The sequence below is a fragment of the Lycium barbarum genome, chromosome 6, assembly GCF_019175385.1.
Source record: "Lycium barbarum isolate Lr01 chromosome 6, ASM1917538v2, whole genome shotgun sequence".
NCBI lineage: Eukaryota > Viridiplantae > Streptophyta > Magnoliopsida > Solanales > Solanaceae > Lycium > Lycium barbarum.
In genome coordinates, this window is record NC_083342.1 from 3,846,054 (window position 1) to 3,867,230 (window position 21,177).

At 35.3% G+C, this 21,177-nt stretch overlaps 1 protein-coding gene across 5 annotated transcripts; it reads left to right on the forward strand.

Annotated features, from left to right (window-relative positions):
- The first annotated feature begins 866 nt into the window (after nucleotides 1-866).
- Nucleotides 867-20,696, forward strand: LOC132600515 (AP-2 complex subunit alpha-1-like). 5 transcript variants are annotated; one of them, XM_060313734.1, is made up of 28 exons: nucleotides 4,246-4,648; nucleotides 11,125-11,256; nucleotides 11,971-12,096; nucleotides 12,197-12,259; nucleotides 12,361-12,458; nucleotides 12,540-12,747; nucleotides 13,013-13,084; nucleotides 13,217-13,309; nucleotides 13,823-13,924; nucleotides 14,137-14,234; nucleotides 14,604-14,685; nucleotides 14,797-14,885; nucleotides 15,336-15,441; nucleotides 15,530-15,595; nucleotides 16,524-16,630; nucleotides 16,714-16,818; nucleotides 16,934-17,054; nucleotides 17,250-17,429; nucleotides 17,521-17,617; nucleotides 17,687-17,766; nucleotides 18,211-18,291; nucleotides 18,376-18,540; nucleotides 18,642-18,728; nucleotides 19,075-19,200; nucleotides 19,382-19,462; nucleotides 19,560-19,631; nucleotides 19,953-20,032; nucleotides 20,123-20,696. In XM_060313734.1, exons 1-28 carry the CDS (start codon nucleotides 4,517-4,519, stop codon nucleotides 20,265-20,267), a joined length of 2,994 nt encoding a protein of 997 aa, XP_060169717.1. In that variant the 5' UTR covers nucleotides 4,246-4,516; the 3' UTR covers nucleotides 20,268-20,696. The 5 variants fall into 5 exon arrangements, with proteins under 5 accessions (XP_060169716.1, XP_060169717.1, XP_060169718.1 ...); XM_060313735.1 differs by having other exon boundaries at nucleotides 4,247-4,648; nucleotides 17,702-17,766; XM_060313733.1 differs by lacking the exon at nucleotides 4,246-4,648 and adding an exon at nucleotides 867-1,203 and having other exon boundaries at nucleotides 17,521-17,766.
- Nucleotides 20,697-21,177: the final 481 nt, after the last annotated feature.

The window sequence follows — 21,177 nt, forward strand, 5'->3', positions numbered from 1 at the left end:
AAATTACATTAAAATAAAATTTTAGACTCGTCTTGTCATAGTAACCTTCGGCTTTTCCAAATTTCCTCTAAGCTCAACTCTCATTTCTCTCTCTACCTATACATACACATTCATATATCTCTATACATTTTGACAATTCCCAATTTATGTTCTTCACAAATTGGATCATTAAATCGGAAAATCGAAGTTGCTGCTGAGGATAACAAAGCAGACACGGCACTCGTGTATTAAATTTTGCATAATTAATATCATGTTTGGTATTATTCTTTTGCTAGGTGTAAAATTCAACATACATAATACGGCATTTGATTCGCAATTAAAAACCAGCATAACTAATCTATGTATTATTTTATCTAAAATAGAAGATGAATAATTAATATACATGAATAAGTTAGTCATGCATAACTAATAATACGTGCATAAAATATTACGTAAATTCCTCATAACTAACTAATCTATGTGTTATTTTATTCAAAATACAAGATGAATAATTAATATACATGAATTAGTTAGTCATGCATAACTAATTCGTACATAAAATATTACATAAATTCCTCATAACTAACTTCTTATATTACTAATACCTTAGTCATGCATGACTAATACGTCCATAAAATATTACATAAATTCCTCATAACTAACTTTTTATATTACTAATACCTGTATAACTCTAACCAACTATCAAATATAAACTACATCATCAATTAATTCTCCTTTCCCACACAAAAAATAAATAAATAGAAATTCCAAAGAAATGATTGTGTTATTTGAAAATAACAGAAGAAAAATTAGAAACTCAATTAATGCTTATCAATGACTGTGTTAATTAAGTCAACAAAATTACATTATGATAAAATTGAAGATTCTTCTTCTTACCAGTAACCGACGGCTTTTCCAAATTTCCTCTCAGCTCAACTCCCATTTTTCTCTGTCTACCTATACATACACATTCATATATCTCTATACATTTCTTCAATTCCTAATTATGTATAGAGATATATATATGTATATATAAATCATTAAATTGGAAATCCAAGTTGCTGCTGAGGATCGATCCATTGATCAGCAGATATGGCCTTATCAGGCATGAGAGGTTTATCGGTGTTCATCAGCAATATTCGTAATTGCCAGAATAAAGAACAAGAACGCCTTTGTGTTGATAAAGAGCTTGGAAATCTTCGTACTCGCTTTAAAAATGAAAAGGTACAACTTCCTCTTACTCTCGACGCGAAACATAAATTTATTTATAAAAATTGTAACAAATACTAGCATATATAAACTCATTCTAAGAACCTTAAAGACTGAACCTATAAAAATTAAATCCCGAATTCGATGTTAGGATGTGTAATCAGGGGCGGATGTACCAAGAGCCAGGGTGTTCGAACACCTGGATAAAAAATTATAGTGTATATTTAGGGTAAATTTTATATGTTTATGTACGTTTATTAACTTTTGAACACCCTGAACATATATTATAATGTATATTTAGGTTCAATTATTTTTCCGAACACCCTGAGTAAAATCCTGAATCCGCCACTGTGTGTAATGTTTATGACGGTTTTGTTGCTAAAGTCAAACTGAACTTTTGCATTTCGTTCTAGTTGAATAATTGGACTTGCGCTAGGTTAGCAGTGTTGAAGATCTAGCATAATCAATCATATATGAGACTGTTTTGGGGATAAGTGATACAGGGGAATTCATGATTTGAAATTTATAAGTTTTTATAACAATATCAAATTAATAATTAGATTCAGTTAAATATTTATAGATATTTAGTAAATTTCTTAACGTATATTTTCTCTGTTTCAATTTATGTGAATTTATTTTCTTTTTAGATTGTGTCAAAATGAATGATCTCTTTCCTAATTTAGAAATAAATTCACTTTATGAAATGATTTACAGTCACACAAAGATTCAAGACTTATTTTGAACCATAAATTTTAAAAGTCTTTACTCTTTTTTAAATATCGTACTCAGTTAAATGAATTCACATAAATTGAAACGGAGGAAGTATTGTATATGGTGCAAGTGGAACTCAAAGAAAACTCTCTGACGGTGTCCTGTGATTTGAGAAGTAGACAGTTCAACCCTCATAGATTTGAAGTTCTAAATTTCATCATTTCGTGCCAAAGTTCTTTCGTATTGTAAATAGGATTATTAAAAAACTACTATATGTTACGATCAAGAGTGTGATTCAGTGATTAATGAAGTGGGTCGAAATATTGTTTGTCCATATCTTCCTTTATTCACTTTTAGGAGTCATTTGGTTAAAAAATGGGATTATAGCCAGAATAGATAATCACACAATTCATATGAGATAGATAATTTCATGTTATCTCATCTCTTGAGCCGAGACTCTTTCCGAAATAGTCTCCCTACCTTACAAGGTGAGGTAAGATCTGTGTACACTTTACCCTCTTCAGACCCCACATCGTGAGATTCCACTGATAATGTGTGTTGTTGTTGTAACTTCATGTTATCTCAAATTTTATACTGGGATGATCTCTAATCGCCGTAAGCAAACGGCCCCTTGGGGCTTTTTAGCAGCCAAAGACATAGAAAAAAGGCTTGGAATTGCAACACTTCTGATTCATTTTTGGGTATGGTGGTTAGGATAATCCTTCTGGGAAAAAAAGAAGACCAAACGTAGACATACGTAAATACAACCTGTCAATTATCATCTGTATCATTTTTATTTTCGAAAAATGAAAAACCATAAATTTTATTCCTTAATAAGTGAATAAACTTTGTAATTTTACCCCCCAAAAGAGAAGTTCACACTTCACATGGAGGGATGAATTGATTAAAAGCATATAATGATGGAAGTCTTTTAACTTTACTCATGATCCCTACCTAATGACTCGTGAAAAATTAATTATGAAATCCCTTTAGCATTTTCAGTCCCTCAAATATCAATAAATTTTGATTATCTCTTATATTTTTTTGTTTATGAAATATTTAACTTTTAGTTAATTAATACGTGCATTTGAATCTCTCTTTTTGTGAACCGCAAATTTAATGAATTAGTGTTCAATTACTTTAATGTCAATGTGTTACGTTAAATATATGTTATTGTCCTTATTTGAGTGGAATATAGTTTTGAAACTAGTACAAATAGTTTGTAACTTACTATATAGAGAAATCAATAACCGTATTTTAATTAATTTAAGGTTAAATGTGCGTAATCAACTATTATAAGAATTAAAGTCAAAATTTATTAAACGACATTAGGGGATTTTCCTTCTGGGTCAGACTCGTCGCACGGAGCTTGCCTAGTGCAGGTTATCTCTCATGCGTGGTTTGTGGGCTATTGGACAGGAGCGGGGAATGCTAATTTTTAACTCCCTAAAACATTTTGTCAATTACTACACCTTTCCTCTTTTTTTGAGTGCCTAGATATCCACCCCAAGCCTTTCCTCCCGTGAATATGGTACAAATGGTAAGTTTTTACCAACAAAACCAAAATTCTAGAACTACGAATATTTTTATGAGTAAGCCACAAAATTCAAAAAACTAATTAAATTGACGTTTGGACATGGATTAGGTTGAAATTTTCGTTTGGTCATGGGAATTTTTCACCTTTTTCGAAAAAACATTAGCTTTATTTGAAAATAGCGTTTGACCATGAAAATTTCAAATACAACTCTCACAAAAAATATTGTTTTCACTCTTTTCACTTTTCATTACGTTCAAACAATCAAATTTTTTTTGCGAAAACTATAATCAAACGCAACTCCATCTTCAACTCCAACTTCAAAATTTCAAATAAAGTGAAAAATATTTAGGCCCCGTTTGTCAATAGATACCAAAAAAAAAAAATTCACTTTCTTTTGGAATTTTGGAGCTGAAGTTGTGTTTGGCCATAGTTTTTGAAATTGTAATTTTTGGTGAAATGTAGTTATAAAAAGTGATTTAAAAAAAATAAGTTTTTGGTGTTCCGGAATACAACTTCGAGTTGTATTCGGAATTCTCATGATCAAACGCTAATTTAAAAAAAAAGTAAAAAAAAATTGCGGAATAAAGTGAATAATTCTTATGGCCAAACGGGGCTTAGTTTTCATGGTCAAACGCCTTCAAAGTTTTGTTATCACAAAAAAAAAAAAATTACTACTTGAATTTTAAATTTAATTTTTTTTCAAAATATAACCAAATTATACTTTTTGAATTTTTTTATAAGGAAGAAAATAGAAACTCAAAGCAATGGTGTTTCTCAGTGAAACACAAGAGTGTTCAATTCAATTAAAATTCATAAAAAAAAAAAAAAAGGCGTCTTCGTCCCACTGTCGACTCCAAATTTTCTCAGTCCATTTTCTCTCTCTAGATCAGACCACCTCTTTCTCTCTCTACCTATACATACACACATTCCATATATATCTATCTATCTATACATTTCATCTATATATTCAAAAAAAATATAACCAAATTATACATAACACGTATAAAACCGCCATAATTTGAACATCGATCTTCGATTCTCGACCGTCAGATCAAATTAAACCGTTGGATCTAAGCGGCCATGGCTTTATCTGGCATGAGAGGATTGTCTGTGTTTATTAGTGACGTTCGTAATTGCCAGAATAAAGAACAGGAACGACTTCGTGTTGATAAAGAGCTTGGCAATATTCGTACTCGCTTTAAAAACGAAAAGGTCAAACTTTTTTACTATTTTAACTGTATACTATTACGTTTCAATTTATTTGTCTTACTTTTCTTTTTAGTCTGTTTAGAAAAGAATGTTCTTTCCTTTTATTTGGCAACTCTTTACAAAATTAAAGTGTATTTTGATACATTCTAAGTAATTTTAGTTTAAGATTTTCGTTATTTTCTTAAACTTCGTGTCAAGTCAAAACCAACTAAACAAATAAATTATATATTACAAGACAAACAAACGAAGTACTCCCTCTGTTCCATAAAGATTGTCCTACTTTTTTTATTAGTTTGTCCCAAAAAGATTTTTAGTTTTTTATATTTAAAAGTAATTTATTTTATGAGATGATTTATAGTCACACAAATATTTAAGGTTTATTTTGGATCACATATTTCAAAAGTCTTCCTTTATTTCTTAAACTCTGTGTCAAGTCAAACTAGAACATTCTTTTTGGGACGGAGGGAGTATATATTACAAGCAGTGGCAAATCTAGGAATTTTATTCAGGAAGTTTGAAAAAAAAGAAAAAGCTAAACATAAAAAAAAAATTTAGTCCCTGGGTATCAAACCTTGGACAATAAAGAGAATTTTGAACACTCTGAATCGCTTGAGCTAACCTTTTGGATTTATTTAGGGTGTTTAAAACTTATGTATGTACACAAACACAGAAAATTTACCTGATTTTTTGCCGAGAGTGTTTGGGTGAACACCCTGGTCACCCTCTAAATCCGCCCCTGATTACAAGATGTTTAATGTGTGATGGTTTATTAGGAAATGAAAACTTTCAACTTTTGAATTTGACATCAATGAAGCGTATTAGTCCTTCCGTTTCAATTTGTTTGTCTAGTTTTGACTTGGCACGGAGTTTAAAAAAGTAATTAAGACTTTTGAATTTTGTGGGTGTTAACTAAAGAGATGTAGAATGTACCAAAATGTCATTTAATCTTGTGGTCTTAAACATATCATGTGAAAAGTTGAAATTAAAGAGTTGTTAAAAAAGGAAAGAGGCATTCTTTTTTAAAAACAGACTAAAAAGGAAAAATAAGACAAACAAATTAAAACAGAGGGAATACAAGATGTTTAATGTGTATGATGGTTTATTAGGAAATGAAACTTTCAACTTTTGAATTTTACACCAGCGAAGCGTATTACATTTTTTTTTTTTTTTTTTTAATGACATGGGAACCCGCAGCTGCTACCCTTCGGGTGCGCACAGGGTAAACCTAGCTCCTGTGCAATAGCTCGCAAACCACACAGGAGAGGTAACCCTCACTAGGCAAGCCCGATGCGACGAGCTCGACCCAGAAGGCAAATCCCTTGCTGTCGTAGGCAGGGGGTTTCGAACCTGAGACCTCCATTATGAAAGCCCCATGCTCAACCAACTGAGCCGCCCTTGCGGGTTAGAATTTTTTGCATTTGGTTATGCTAGAGTTGTGTTGAACGTCCATTAGTGATGGCTTTAGCAGCTAGTTAAGTGAACGCTAACCTGCTGTAATTAAAACTTATTCTCTGATCTTGTCTTTGACATACTAAGTACTTGCTTTAAGAACGAAAAGGGTTCAGACTTTTTTTTAACTGAATATTACAAGATGTTTAACGTGTGATAGTTTATTAGGAAATGAAACTTTCAACTTTTGAATTTGATGTCAGTGAAGCGTATTAGAATTTTTTGCTATTTTCTGCATTTGATTATGCTTAGGGTTGTGTTGGACGCCCAAAAGTGAGGGTTTTAGCAGATAGTTAAGTAAAGACTGACCGGCAGTAATTAAACTTATTTGTACTTGCTTTAAGAACGAAAAGGTTTCGACTTTTTTTTATTTTTTTATTTTTTTTATAATTGCAACTCTGTTAGCAGTATATTACAAGATATTTAATGTGTGTGGTGGATTATTAGGAAATGAAAATTTCCACTTTCATTTGGAGGTCGAGGATTAGGGTAAGTAGAAGTGTAGTGGGTAGCCGTGTGTTGGAGTACTTTTAGTGGTCTTCTCCTTATTGAGTAGTCTTACCTCGTATTCACATAGTATCCTATCCTTCAGTTTTACTATCACCTGTTACTTCGTTTACTTTGTTTATTTTGCTATTCTGCTGTCGCTGTTTTCCTTTTCTATTCTGCTTTGATTACACTTCTTTTGAACCGAGGGTCTATTGGAAACAATCTCTGTACCCCACAAAGATAGGGGTAATGTCTGTGTACATCCTACCCTCCCTATACCCCACTTGTGGATTACACTGGGTATGTTATTGTGTTTAATTTGTGTGGTGGTTTATTAGGAAATGAAAATTTGAACCTTTGAAATTGACGTCAGTGAAGGGTAATGAGTGTCTGCTATTTTTTGTATTTGGTTCTGGCTGAATTTTGGACTTGTGCTTAGCAGGCTTCTTCTTCTTTTCCTCTTTTCGGGTGGGAGAAGGTATGTGTTAGGGCTGTGTTAGACGTCCAATAGTGATATCTTTAACAGATAGTTAAAATCAAACTTATTCTTGTGATATTGTCTTTGACATACTAGTAAGTAGTTACTGCTGAGTTGAATACATTGTGAGAAACTGGTTTGGTAACTCAGTTATGAGACCAATTGCATTTGCACAAAACAAGTAAAAAGAGAAACCTATTAGTAAATGCGTATGTTACACTCTTAGTTCATTTTTATGTGATGTGTTTAACTGAGTACAGAGTTTAAGATATTAATTTGACTTATACATACTTATTAGTGATTGTATAATGGAATATTAAAGTAGTGGTTGAAAAGTTAATTAGATAGAGAAGACGTCATCAAAGTTTACCATTTGAATAGTTCAATGTATTTGGATTCTTAGCAATGAAATTTGCACAGAAATGGCTGTCAAATTAACAATTAAAATATTACAATGTCAAACAATTTGGACGTCCCAAAAAGGAAAGAATGTCATATAAATTGGGACAGAAGGAATACTTTTTAGGCAAACAATGTGAAGTTCTGGTTGCTAAGGAAAGATAGCAGTTCCAAAGTGGCACATATTTCAAGGTCTGTTAGATACTGTTAGGGGACCTCTTAAATAAGGGGTTTTCCTTTGATCAATAATTTGATGCAGTCAATGACAATGACCCCAGCAGAGAAAGAAAAATACTAGTTGATTTTTTCCCATATGTCCTAGCCTTGGTGGGGGACAGAGTTACCTGGAACCTGTTGTTGGTGGGAGGTGGCAGGTATCTATCTAGTGGAATTAGTAAATCACCATAATTAGGCTTGTAAAAAAAAAAATGACACTCACTTATTGATAGTGTATACCATAATTAGGCTTGTGAAAAAGCACTTAGCGGCAGTTGTACAAGTGCAACTCATGCCTAGAGTGTTGAAGGGAGGACCTTTTGGGTATGCCAATCTAATTGATATCTGTTTTATGTACATGATGTTACATTTGAAATGGCTGTCACAAGTTTGTGTCAGCTCTCCCAAGGAATTTTAGCTGGCCTATTACATTGAACAAGGCTGGAAAGACAGATATACTCTCTTATATAAGATATTGTGAAATCTGTTTTTTTATGTTCTTTTATCAGGTAATACCTAGAATTTTGGAGTGAGCGCTAGGTAAATAAGCTATAGAACTTAAAGTTGCAAGAGCGGGAGAAGGAGGAGAAGACGATGGGCTTGGAACGTGGCTCTGCTTGCTTTGATGTGGTTAGTTTGGAGAGAGAAATAGGAGAGCGGGAGAAGGAGTAGAGTCGAGTTTCTCTCAGTTGAGGAATAGTCTCCGAACTTCATTTTCTTTTGGTGTAATCAGAAAGTTCCCAGTTGTACAGATGATTGGGTGGAGTTTGTAGAGAATCATATGTTGTAGATTCTTTACTTTATGTATACCTCTTGTATATGGCCAATTTGGCCATGTTTATGAATGAAAATACATTTACTTGATCAAAAAAAAAAAAAAAAGCTATAGAATTTCAAATATAGTTGGCAAAGATGTTATTCCAGAGAGGTGCTCAATAGTTGATGACTTTGAAGTATGATCGATAATGATTAGTGGTTATTGATGATCTGACTGGTTTAATAGTATTAGGGTTTTTATTAGGATATTCTGAAAAGTAATACGAAGCATATACCAGGATGGTATTAACTTGTTTTCTACAATCCCATTGATGCAAGGTGATGTTATTGATAGGCGTAATTAGTTTGTTACGATGTAGGTCCTTTCCCTTTTTTTTTTTTTTGCATTTAGTAAGGTTTGGAACCTAGATCACAAACTCTTAAAACCGGACATCAGATCAAAAATCCAAAGAAATATGTAAAATGGTCAGAATTTGGTTGTTTTGTGAAGCTTTATCCATGCCATTTTCGTTACTTCTCTATTAATTGGGACGAGGCAAAAGGGGGGAATGAGTCACTTGAATGGAGTTGTAGACATTGGATTATCCTTTAATGGCAGCCGGTGATAAAGTGATAATACATCTCAATTGTCTCTTGTTCAATGAAAAGGAAATTTGGTGGGAGTGGGGAATGTCTTTCTGCTCAGACTATTAAAAGTTACATGACATTTATTATTTGAAACCGGTAACATTGTATTCCTCAGCATTAAGGATATGCCTGAGACCCAAAAGAATGGTAAAGAACATAAAGATACTTACAGTGATCCTAAGAGGTCTACTATCTGTTCTGCTTCCTCTACACATTGTTCTTTACACCAAACATAAAAAGATACACGCAATTACATTGAACTTTCTGAATAAAATTGAATCTATCTTCAAAACACTTCCCATTTCTCTTCCTCCACAAAGTCCACCAAATATAGGCAGGAATTATTTTCCACCATTTCTTCTGGCTCTTACTTCCGCCCTACTGATCCAGCAGCTCATCATGTCTGTTGTATGCTCTGGCATGGTTCATTTTACCTCTATAAGGCTAAGGAATAGTGCCCAAATCTGTGTGGTTACTTTGCAATGGAGGAACAGACGGCTGTTTGTCTACTCTGCGTCCTTCCGAAGTAGGCATCTGGATGCTATTTGTAGTCTTCTTTTTGTAAAACTTCATGTCTCTTCTCAATTTATCCAATTTCTTAACCACCTTAGTCAGTATAGGAAATAGAGGCATAACTTAAGTTGGGAGGGACTCTAAGACAAAATTATTCTAAATGCGTCTACTCTATCCACCGAGACAAGTATTGTGACTTCCATTTTGCTAATTTTTTCTCAGTTTTCTCTACAATGTCATCCCATATTTCCAATGCCTTGTGTTTAGAGCCCAAAGGCATGCTAGGATAAACTTTTGGCAATTTTTCCGGCGCACCCCAAAATGTTAGCCAGAGCTTGAACCTGTATCAATTCTTTTATTGGAAATAGACTGCTCTTCCTCCAGTTCCCACTCCAACCAGATGTTGCTTCAAATACTAGTAGGATCATCCTAGTATATTGGATCTGGTTGTCTTAGCTTCACAGAGTATCTGCATAAAGTAGGTGACAGATTTCCAATTCCTCTCCTACCCTGTTGCCAATCTTGAAGTCTTTCAACAACCTGTTCTGAATTGCAATCCTCATCGTGCTGTTAAAATCTTCCACGGCTATAATGAAGAGGAAGGGTGATAGAGGATCACCCTGCCCTTTCTGATGAAAAAACCAACAGCTTTTCATTCACTAGGATTGAGAACCTAACAGTTTTAATACAGAATCCAATCCATTTCAACCACCTATCACCAAACCCTGTCTAAGTATGGTAAGTAGGAAGTCCTAGTTAAATGGTCATATGCTTTGTCTGTGTCTATCTTGCACATAACTCCTGGAACATCCCCTCTCAACCTGGAATCTACATACTTACTGGCTATCAGTGCTGAATCTATGATGTATCTTCCCTTTATAGATGCCATATGATGTTTGTTCACTGGCTTGCTCACTATCCTTTTCAACTTTTATAGTGATCAACTATAAAAGAAAGGAGCAGAAATTAGATTTTTAGTAGTTTAGATGCAGTATGAGTTACAGTTACTTGGTGCTCTTCCATGAGCTGCTCAATATAAGCAAGGCTAAAGCATTTACAGATTTATGATGATTAACTCAATCAATTGTATCTAGCATAACATTCAACGTTCTCAGGGTTAAATGTCAAAATGGATGCCTGCTTGAGATGGAAGTATGGCAGAAATAGTTGTGCTATTAACTTGGGCATAAAATATTTTTTCTGTACTAGGGGCTATTTTTATTCCATTATTCGCATTATCATTTCATCTGCATAGAATTTGAATTGGTTGCACTTTAATGCTACACCTTAAAGAATTTTGTAATATAGCCAACTCCTCCCTCCCCCCCGGTCTTTTCTTTTTGCTGACTTCTATTCAGTTAAACCATAAGTCTTGCAAACTATGTTTTGTCATCCGAGACCAGGCCCTACCCTATTTGTTCGATGCTCTCCCATCTTTGCTTTGTATAAATTCTGTTTTCCATCTTCTTTTTTCCAAAAACGTCAAACATAGACCTCCCTCATCGTGTTGAAACTGTATTGTGTTATACAGGGTTTGACACCATATGAAAAGAAGAAATATGTCTGGAAAATGCTGTATATCCATATGCTTGGTTATGATGTGGACTTTGGTCACATGGAAGCTGTATCTCTGATTTCTGCTCCAAAGTATCCTGAGAAGCAGGTACCTCATTTCTCTTCTTTTCTTTACTAGACATGGATAACTCATCAAAATTGGTTTATGTGAGGTAAAGTCTTTCATCTTTTTTGATTGAATTGATAAACATTACTCCCTCCGTCCCAATTTGTTTGACACTTTTCGCTTTTCGAGAGTCAAACGAGTTGTTCTTTGACCGTAATTTTTTCATGTCTTTTAAATATTTTAAATTATTGATTATAGCGACTTATAGTACTTTTTAAAGTAGTTTCCAAATACGTAAATTTTATTTCAAAAAATTTAAAGATTCTATATTCAAACACACGGTCAAAATTAAGAGTTTGACTCTCGAAAAGCGAAAAGTGTCAAATAAATTGGGACAGAAGGAGTACTAGTATATTGAAAATATATGAAAACACAAGTTGTGTCACATCTTGCTTTCTATGCTAGCATTTTGGTGACCTTATCCGTGCTGAATGAAACACTCTCTGTTTGGTCTATTCATAATGACTCTTATCCTTCCAGAGGTCAATATTTTCTCATAAAACCATTGATGTCATGGCCTTAAATTGATTTAATTGGAGAGGGTTGTGGTTTTGAATGTCTTATTTTTACTTGGTAATTTCCATGCATATATTGATAGGTGAGAGAGCATATGTTACTCTTCCTTGTGCTGCACCTACTGTTTTTTATGTAATTTAAAGGCATAAAGGTTTGACTGATTGTTTTGGTATTTTGCAGGTTGGATATATAGTGACATCATGTTTGCTCAATGAGAATCATGATTTTTTGAGATTAGCAATTAATACAGTACGCAATGACATAGTCGGACGCAATGAGACTTTCCAATGTCTAGCGTTGACATTGGTATGAATTTCAGATCTTTTCTTCTTTCTCTGCCTAGAAGCAGACCTGTTGTTCTTTGTTAGTTCGTTACAAGTTTCAATTGCTTGATATATCCGTGCAGGTTGGAAATATCGGGGGAAGGGAATTTGCAGAATCTCTAGCTCCTGATGTTCAAAAGTTACTTGTAAGTCATTATTTGCAGTAGTCATCCAGTATCCCAAGTCTATGACTGACGTTGGTTTTTTTTTTTCTTTTCTTCTCGTTTTTTCCTTTTTGTTGAGTCAGATATCAAGCAGTTGCAGGCCACTGGTGAGGAAGAAGGCTGCACTCTGTCTCCTACGTCTCTTTAGGAAAAATCCTGATGTCATGAATGTAGATAGCTGGTGAGTGTGGTTACTTAGGTGGATGGTTTAATAATTAATTTCATTTGTATCTCAACAAATAGAGTTTTCCTCATAATCCAGGTCAGATCGGATGGCACAACTGCTAGATGAACGGGATTTAGGTGTCGTGACATCTTCCATGAGCCTTTTAGTTGCATTAGTGTCAAACAACCATGAAGAATATTGGAATTGTCTTCCCAAATGTGTTAAAGTATTGGAAAGGCTTGCAAGGAACCAAGATGTACCACAAGAATATACCTATTATGGGATCCCATCTCCCTGGCTTCAGGTTTATTTACTTTTCCTGTGCAATCTGCAGTAGCCATTATTTGTTGCAGAAAAGAAATTGAATATGTTGTCTTTGGACCTTTAAACAAAGATATGCTTTGCAATCGCATTAATGATCAATCTATGCACATTAAATGCATGATTTATAATTTGGTGCATGGATAGGATCTCAAATTTGATGCATCAATGTGAAAGCTACTAAGCTAGTGTGTGGGAATTTGACATCATTGCTTAAGCATGGTCTCATTTTTGATAATTGATTTCAGGTAAAGACTATGAGGGCTCTTCAGTATTTTCCTACTATTGAGGATCCAGATACTAGAAGATCATTGTTTGAGGTATGCTCACCTGCTAAATAGAAATATTCTTCTTTAACTGAGAGCATATCCCCTTTTTCTATCCGACTTCTCTTGTCCAAAAGAATCAGTAGTAAGTTTCAAAGATGTTCTGGATTTCATATGATCAATCAGGTTTTGCAACGGATATTGATGGGAACCGATGTGGTGAAAAATGTGAACAAGAACAATGCGTCACATGCTGTCCTCTTCGAAGCGCTTGCTCTTGTAAGTTTCTAAATGTATAAACCATTATCCCTCCCTTCAAATCTGTGCACTGTATGAATTGCTGATAGCAATGGCATCTTACATTTGAGTAAGTTAGTTCTTTATAAAATAATGATATTCCTGAAGTGGAAGCATGGTGATTTGTTAATCAAAACCTATATGGTTCTTCTCGTAGCCATTACTTGGACATTTGTGATGACGTCGAGTTCAACTTATACATCTTGTTTTCCTTCCAGTTTCCTGACAAATTCCGGAGTTATTGCTACCTGATAAAATTTTTGTTTATTTCTGCACATTCTTTCTAATCTTCTTACTTCTTTCATAAAAATTCCTTCCATCACATAATCACTGCGTATTCTTCCAGGAAATAGAGAACAGTTCACCTTTGTACTCTCCATATGCTAAGATGGACTTGTTGTATTATCTAAAATTTCAAAGCCTGGCTGCTGTTTTAAGTTATCCCTTGCTTTCTTGGATATTTATTAAGTTTGACTTCTCATTGACTTGCTGCAGGTCATGCATCTTGATGCCGAAAAGGAGATGATGTCTCAGTGTGTTGCATTGCTTGGGAAATTCATTGCTGTACGGGAGCCAAATATTCGCTATCTTGGTTTGGTAAGTTGTAGCAGCATACAAACTACTATTCTACGGTATATCTTCTTCTGTGCATCTAAGAGGTCTTTTATACAGCAGTCGCACTTTCACACTTGTAGGTCCTGCATATGCTAATATTCTTGCATACTGTTGGAACTTGCAAAACAGATCCAGTTTCCCAGTATGTACCAGTTTACTACTGTCTGATTTCCTCATCTCTGTTTTGCATGCAGGAGAATATGACTCGTATGTTGATGGTTACAGATGTGCAGGACATCATTAAAAGACATCAAGCACAGATTATTACCTCACTAAAGGATCCTGATATCAGGTTGATTTGGAGCCTTTACATTTTCCTCATAATCTATTCCCTGCTTTTATTTTTCAGCAGAGGTACAATAAGTAAAATGTGCTGCTGTAAGTTAGAAAAGCTCGAAGTTTTCTGCCCAAACACTTTCTGATTGTGACATGTGCATGGTTACTCCTTAAAGAGAGCTCTGCCTATCAATTTACTGACATTAGAGCTGTACACTCAATATCTCTGCTATTTTATTTAGTTATCCTTCTCTTTTCTGGTGAAATGATGTATAAATGTCAATAGTAGTTGCTTGTGTGTCTGTCTATTTTTAAGTTTAGCCTATACCAGTTCAACTTTTAAATTCAAATTGCTTTCATAACTGACGTTAAGCACCTCAAACAGTATAAGGAGACGTGCCCTTGATTTACTATATGGAATGTGTGATGTTTCAAATGCAAAAGACATAGTGGAAGAACTGTTACAGGTATCAGGATATTTTTTTTCATGGTTATTTAATTTATGCACTATATAGAACAATTTTTTTTATTATTATTGGGTTAAAAAAAGTATGACACTGAACTTCTGTTTTTGTCAGTATCTTAGTACAGCAGAGTTTGTGATGCGTGAAGAACTGTCTCTGAAAATTGCAATTCTTGCAGAGAAATTTGCTCCTGATTTGTCGTGGTATGAAATAGATGTGGACATAATGAAACTTCACTTTTCTTGAACCGTTTAGCAATATATGGTTGTCTTTTGAAGTTTAAAATCTTTGGATATATATTCCTTCTCAAAAAAAAAAACACTTTGCACATATATGCTGACTATGCTGAATCAAAGATGTTTCCGTATTTAGCGAAGTTTCATCTCCTGCTTTTGAAGTTGTGGAAGTTCAAAATCTTGTCTTCTCGAAGTTTTATCCGGTTTGATCTTTCTTGCTACCTTTTGAGGCGTTTAGATATCTAACATACATAGAAGAAGTTCTCTCTTTGTACATATTTCTAACTCCAAATCTAGTGTGTTTAGTCGCTATCAAGCACTCAGAATTAGATGAATCTGCTGGAACTGTCTAAATCTTGCTTTACAGATCTACAATGTGATAACAGCTAAGAGTGTGTCTCGTGGTCTGGCATGCAGGTATGTAGATGTCGTCCTTCAATTAATTGACAAGGCTGGTGATTTTGTCAGTGATGACATCTGGTTCCGTGTTGTACAATTTGTTACAAACAACGAAGATCTACAGGTAACTGTAGCTTCTCTCTGTATATGCTAGCTTGATTTTAGTTTCTTTTTTAATGGAGCTCACTTAATACATTCAACCCCTTCCTTAGCCTTATGCAGCTTTGAAAGCCAGAGAATATCTTGATAAACCTGCCATACATGAAACAATGGTCAAGGTGCGTATGTTCTCCTAAAATACTAATAATCTCTCTCTCTCTCTCTCTCTCTCTCTGTGTATGGAAATGCTATGAACCCTTATGGATTATGTCTGCATACTTATCATGCTAGATTCGTTGCTGACTGACAATTGGAATGGGTAGTCCAACCTAAGTCACTTTGACATGCAATAGTTACATGAACATTGAGGTCTTAATCTCTCTGCAGCATTCGTTATTTGTTATTGGCATATAAACTAAATTAGAGGATCTTTCTTGGAGGTTGATAATTCAATTAAAGACGTGTGCGTGAGAAGGGAAAACCAAGCTGTGGATTTCTGACTGGCAACTGCCAAGTGGAAGAATGAGTAGTTACCTTCTGACACAACTTTGGAAGATATGTTGGCTTGAGCTGTTCGTGAGATAGAAATAGCTTGGATCTTGACTTAATCATGCCCTTATACCAAGAACGGGCTTGAGTCTCAAGGATCACAATTTAAGACATGTCGTCAACACTTTGAGACTTGGCTTGACACCTTCATTTTACAGGAAGGCCTACTGTTAATCCAAGTCATTTGAAACTCAATTTAGTTCAATTTAAAAGGCTTCCATTCCCCACTCAGTGGGATTATACTGGGCTTGTTGTTGTTGTTGTTGTTGTTAAAAGGCTTCCATTGCCTCGACCTTACCTGGGTGTCCTAACTTTATCTTCAAGCTAGATTTGCATCATCCTATCATAAGAAATTTAATGCTATTCATTTGCTCTTCCAGTTCTAATGTTTAGTTGCCTCACAGCCAGAGATAAGCACCCAAGAACTAAATAATCTTTGTCATGATTTTTGTTTTGAATTTTGATGCATCTGCTGTCCTTTTATCGTCAGTTTGAAAAAAAAAAAAAAAAAAAAGGGAAAGCTAATTGAGGATTTAAATTTGCTATCTGATGGAGTAGGTCAGTGCATATGTCCTTGGAGAATACAGCCATCTTCTGGCTAGAAGGCCTGGATGTAGTCCAAAGGAAATCTTTAGCATCATTCATGAGAAGCTCCCTACTGTTACGTAAGGACATTCAATTGTTTGATCTCATTTTCTCATTGTTCTTATTCTCCTATATGCTATTTTACACAAACTATGCTATTCAGGACTTCAACAATTCCTATTCTTCTGTCAACATACGCCAAGATCTTGATGCACACACAGCCACCAGACCTGGAGCTACAGAATCAGATTTGGGCAATATTCAGGAAGTAAGATAGTAATACTTTATGGTGTTGTAATTTCTGTTCATCCTGTACGGCGTTTTTCTTCTGTGGATATATCCGAAGACATTGCAATAATTGCTAGTGCTGCATAATATCCCAGATATGAAGGCTGCATCGATGTAGAGATACAGCAACGGGCTGTGGAATACCTGGAGTTGAGTAAGAAAGGTGCAGCTTTAATGGACATCTTAGCTGAAATGCCAAAGTTCCCTGAGCGACAGGTAGCATGCAGGACTCCTCGACTTTGATTAATTTTATCTGCAGTATTCTTCATAATTGACGTATTGCTTTGATGGTAGTCCTCCTTTTGCATCATATAATGTAATCTTCCAACTGTGCAGTATGCTATTGTCCTATTATTTTATTATCATTTTTAATCATTGGTATTAAGCCACAATATTCTCTTTACAATGTAGTCGTCACTGATAAAAAAAGCTGAGGAGACTGAGGCTGATACTGCTGATCAAAGTGCAATCAAGTGGCGTGCACAACAGCAAAATTCTAATGCTTTAATAGTGACAGACCAACACCCTGCTAATGGAACTCCACCAATCAGCCAGCTAGGTCCAGTAAAAGTTCCAAGCAGGAGCAATGTGGTAATTTGTCTCTGACCATTTAGGAAAAAATTGAGGATTTAATGTGTATGTTTCAGTATTAGATGGTAATCAACAATTTATTTTTGGACAGGATTGTGATTCAGCTGATCAGAGGGAGGCTCAGTCAAATGGAACTTTGACCGTTGTGGATCCTCAACCTCCTTCAACCTCTTCGCCTGATCTCCTAGGTGATCTTTTAAGTCCTCTGGCTATTGAGGGCCCTCAGCCTGCTGAGAACCAATCTGACCATAATTTAGGTGCTGGTGTTAAAGGTGATACAATTGGGGAGGATGCACTAGCACTTGCACCTATTGAAGAACAGATGAACACCGTCCAGGTACTGCTTTCTTTAATGATTGTTAATATGCTTTACCACTTCCCTGATGTTATGACTCCTAATTTAATGATAGGAAGATGCAGTCAATTTATCAGTTTCTGGTTCCTTTGATTTTTTTTACCAAATTCAGGTCTCTCAATTCATCATTTTCCTATTTTTTGAAGGTTGTAACAGATTTATGTAGTTAATTTTGCTGAAAGCTGCTGGGATAAGCTTTAAAAAGTGTTTGTCTAGTATCACTGGCATTTTCTCGCATGAGCCTAAATACGTTTTCGTTGCCATTTGCCAGTAGAAGCACTTTCATTTCATGCTCTCCAAAATCAACTAATATTGTCGCCTTTTGCAAACTAAGGGAGATTTTTGCTGCACTTGAGATGTTTGTTATGGTGCATTCACCTCTTCAGAAGTAAAATTATTTTGACCGTCTTACCTTTCCTGGTTTAGCCAATAGGAAGCATTGCAGAAAGGTTTCATGCCTTGTGCCTTAAAGATAGTGGTGTACTATATGAGGATCCAAATATTCAGGTAAATGAGCAATCCAGAGTTATTGTTTCAACTGTCGTGTATAGACTTCTATGAACTTGGTTCTTTTTATTGGCACAATTCCAGATTGGCACAAAAGCAGAGTGGCGGGCACATCATGGACGTCTTATCCTGTTCTTGGGGAATAAGAATACGTCTCCACTTGCTTCAGTGCAGGCTATAATATTGTCTCCATCTCATTTGAGGACGGAACTATCATTAGTACCAGAGACTATTCCACCACGTGCGCAGGTCAGATAGTTAACTTTACTTATTACATGAGTTGAGTTTTTGTTTTATCTTATCTGATTGTCATATCATCTTCTGATCTCCAACTAAATGAATTTCTGCAGGTTCAGTGTCCGCTTGAAGTTGTTAATCTACGTCCAAGTAGGGATGTCGCTGTTCTTGACTTCTCATATAAGTTTGGAACTCATTTGGTACTGATTCTTAATGAATTTTGTTTTTCGTATTGTTTGAGATAGAGGAGTGATAGCCAAAGGGTAATGGTCCGCCACCTTCAATCATGAGGTTGGGGGTTCAAGCCATCTAGGAACAAAGTGAAAAATTCCTCTCTCCTAGGGGTGTGTGTGTGTGTGTTTTTTTTTTTTTTTTGGTGTGTTTGGGGGGGGGGGGGGGGGTGATGTTTGGGGGGGGGGGGGTGATGTTTGGGGGGGGGGGGGGGTGAGGTTGGAGTTTAATGGTCTGTCATTGTTAAGTCAGTTGTTGTATTTCTTATTTTATTTTATTTTTTAATTTTTTTTTACTTTGTTGTGCATTTTACAGGTTAATGTTAAACTTCGCCTCCCTGCTGTCTTGAATAAGTTCTTTCAGCCTATCACAGTATCTGCAGAAGAATTTTTCCCGCAATGGAGATCACTATCTGGGCCACCATTGAAGCTCCAAGAAGTGGTCTGTCCATTTTCTTTGTTAAACTATAGCAATATACTTGGATATGGAAATGTGCTCTTAAGTGTGTATAATTAAGTACTTCATAAATCACGAACGTATACCTAGATTGCCATCTCAACTTTACATGCACATATTGATATCTGAAACACAGCCTCAAAACTTATTTATCTAATTTGACCAGGTTAGAGGTGTAAGACCAATGCCACTTCTTGAAATGGCAAACTTGTTCAACAGTTTCCAGTTGATTGTGTGTCCAGGACTTGTGAGTTTCTGATCTTACGTCTATTTTGGCTTGTTACCTTCTGGATTTTGACCTTCATATTTCCTCATTATATTTCACTTCTTGATTTCTTATTCAGGATCCAAATACAAATAATTTGGTTGCTAGCACAACTTTTTATTCAGAGAGTACACGAGCCATGTTATGTTTGGTAAGTTAGTGATCTTGTATTTCCTGCTGCCTTTAATGCTCTAAAATACCATCATACTTTGTTGCGGGAATTTGCCTTCTACCTGGATTAAGTAGAGCCGTTTGTCCAAAAAGAACTTACATTACAGTCGTATGAGGAGATGGAAATTGTGGTTTCTTGGAACATTATTTTCACCAGAAAATAAGTGAGAAAACCACTTATTTTCCAAGAGAACATTATCCCTCGTGCCAAACATACCAGTCATCTCTATGATTCATCATTTAGTTTAAAATAGATAAGTTCTCTAGAAAGTTATCTAACATCTTTAATTGTGATATTCAGGTAAGAATAGAAACAGATCCAGCTGATAGAACTCAACTGCGTATGACAGTTGCTTCCGGAGATCCTACACTGACATTCGAGTATGAGCTAAATGTGCTTTCTAATGTTATCTTCTTAGTGTTCATTACCAACTGTAAATCACCTTTGCATTCTCTTCTAACTATATGTAGGCTGAAGGAGTTCATTAAGGAACAATTGGTTAGTATCCCTACAGCTCCTCAGGCGGCTGCACCACCCGTACCTCCACAACCTCAGCCAACAAGTCCACCACCACCATCATCAGATCCTGGAGCATTGCTTGCTGGTTTGCTATAAGTAGCTTTAAATATATTGAGAATTATGTCCACAGTCAAACGGTTATAAAATTTGTTCATACTGCAAGCCAAAACGTCCCCAAAAAGGTAAGATTGGCACCTAACAACACAATGCAAGGGCTGGCGGAAGCAAGGGTGAGTCTTCTGATTGACATAGCACGTGGTTGGAATTCATGGGAAGGGTGCAGTTGAAATTTTGAGATTCTTTTGCACAAATGTGTTGTGCTTTGTTGAGGTTTATAGGTTTAGATGATAGGGCCTATTTATTATTTTTGGTTCCTTTCGAATTTTCATCTTCATTTGATCAGGCTTTTACACCATTGGTTTCTGTAGTGTCAATAGCTCAAGTCATTGTAAGTGCTGCTTTGGTTTGTTCCTTCCCGTGTATTCTACAAGAATTATAATGAGAAAAAAGAAGTATTTGGGTTGATTTATCTTCTCTAAATTGTTCTACTGAGGTAGTGAAAATGTACTGTTAATTTAAAATTTTGTTTAAGCGACGGCAGCACAGATTTGCAGGATTGCCCTTCACTGGGGGTGGTCTTTAATTTTTACCCCTCAAAATGGTGGTCTTTAAATTTTGCCAAGGCAGAATTTGGCCTGCACAGGCAGAATTTTGCCCATGCAAATTCTGCCTTAAGACAGAAATTCTACCTTAAGGCAGAAATTTTGCTGGGCAGATTTGCAAGGCAGAATTTAATTCTGCATAAATTCTGCTAAAGTCTGCCTTGCGAATTTTATTTTATTTTTAACTGAGCTAAGGTTCGAACTCACAACTTTGAGGTGTTAGGCAAGGGGTAAAATTTAAAGACCACAATTTGAAGGGCAAAAATTAAAGACCACCCCAAATAAAGGGCAATCCGTGCAAAAAAAAAGTAATTTATTTCATCTATGTGTAGGTAATAGTTTCT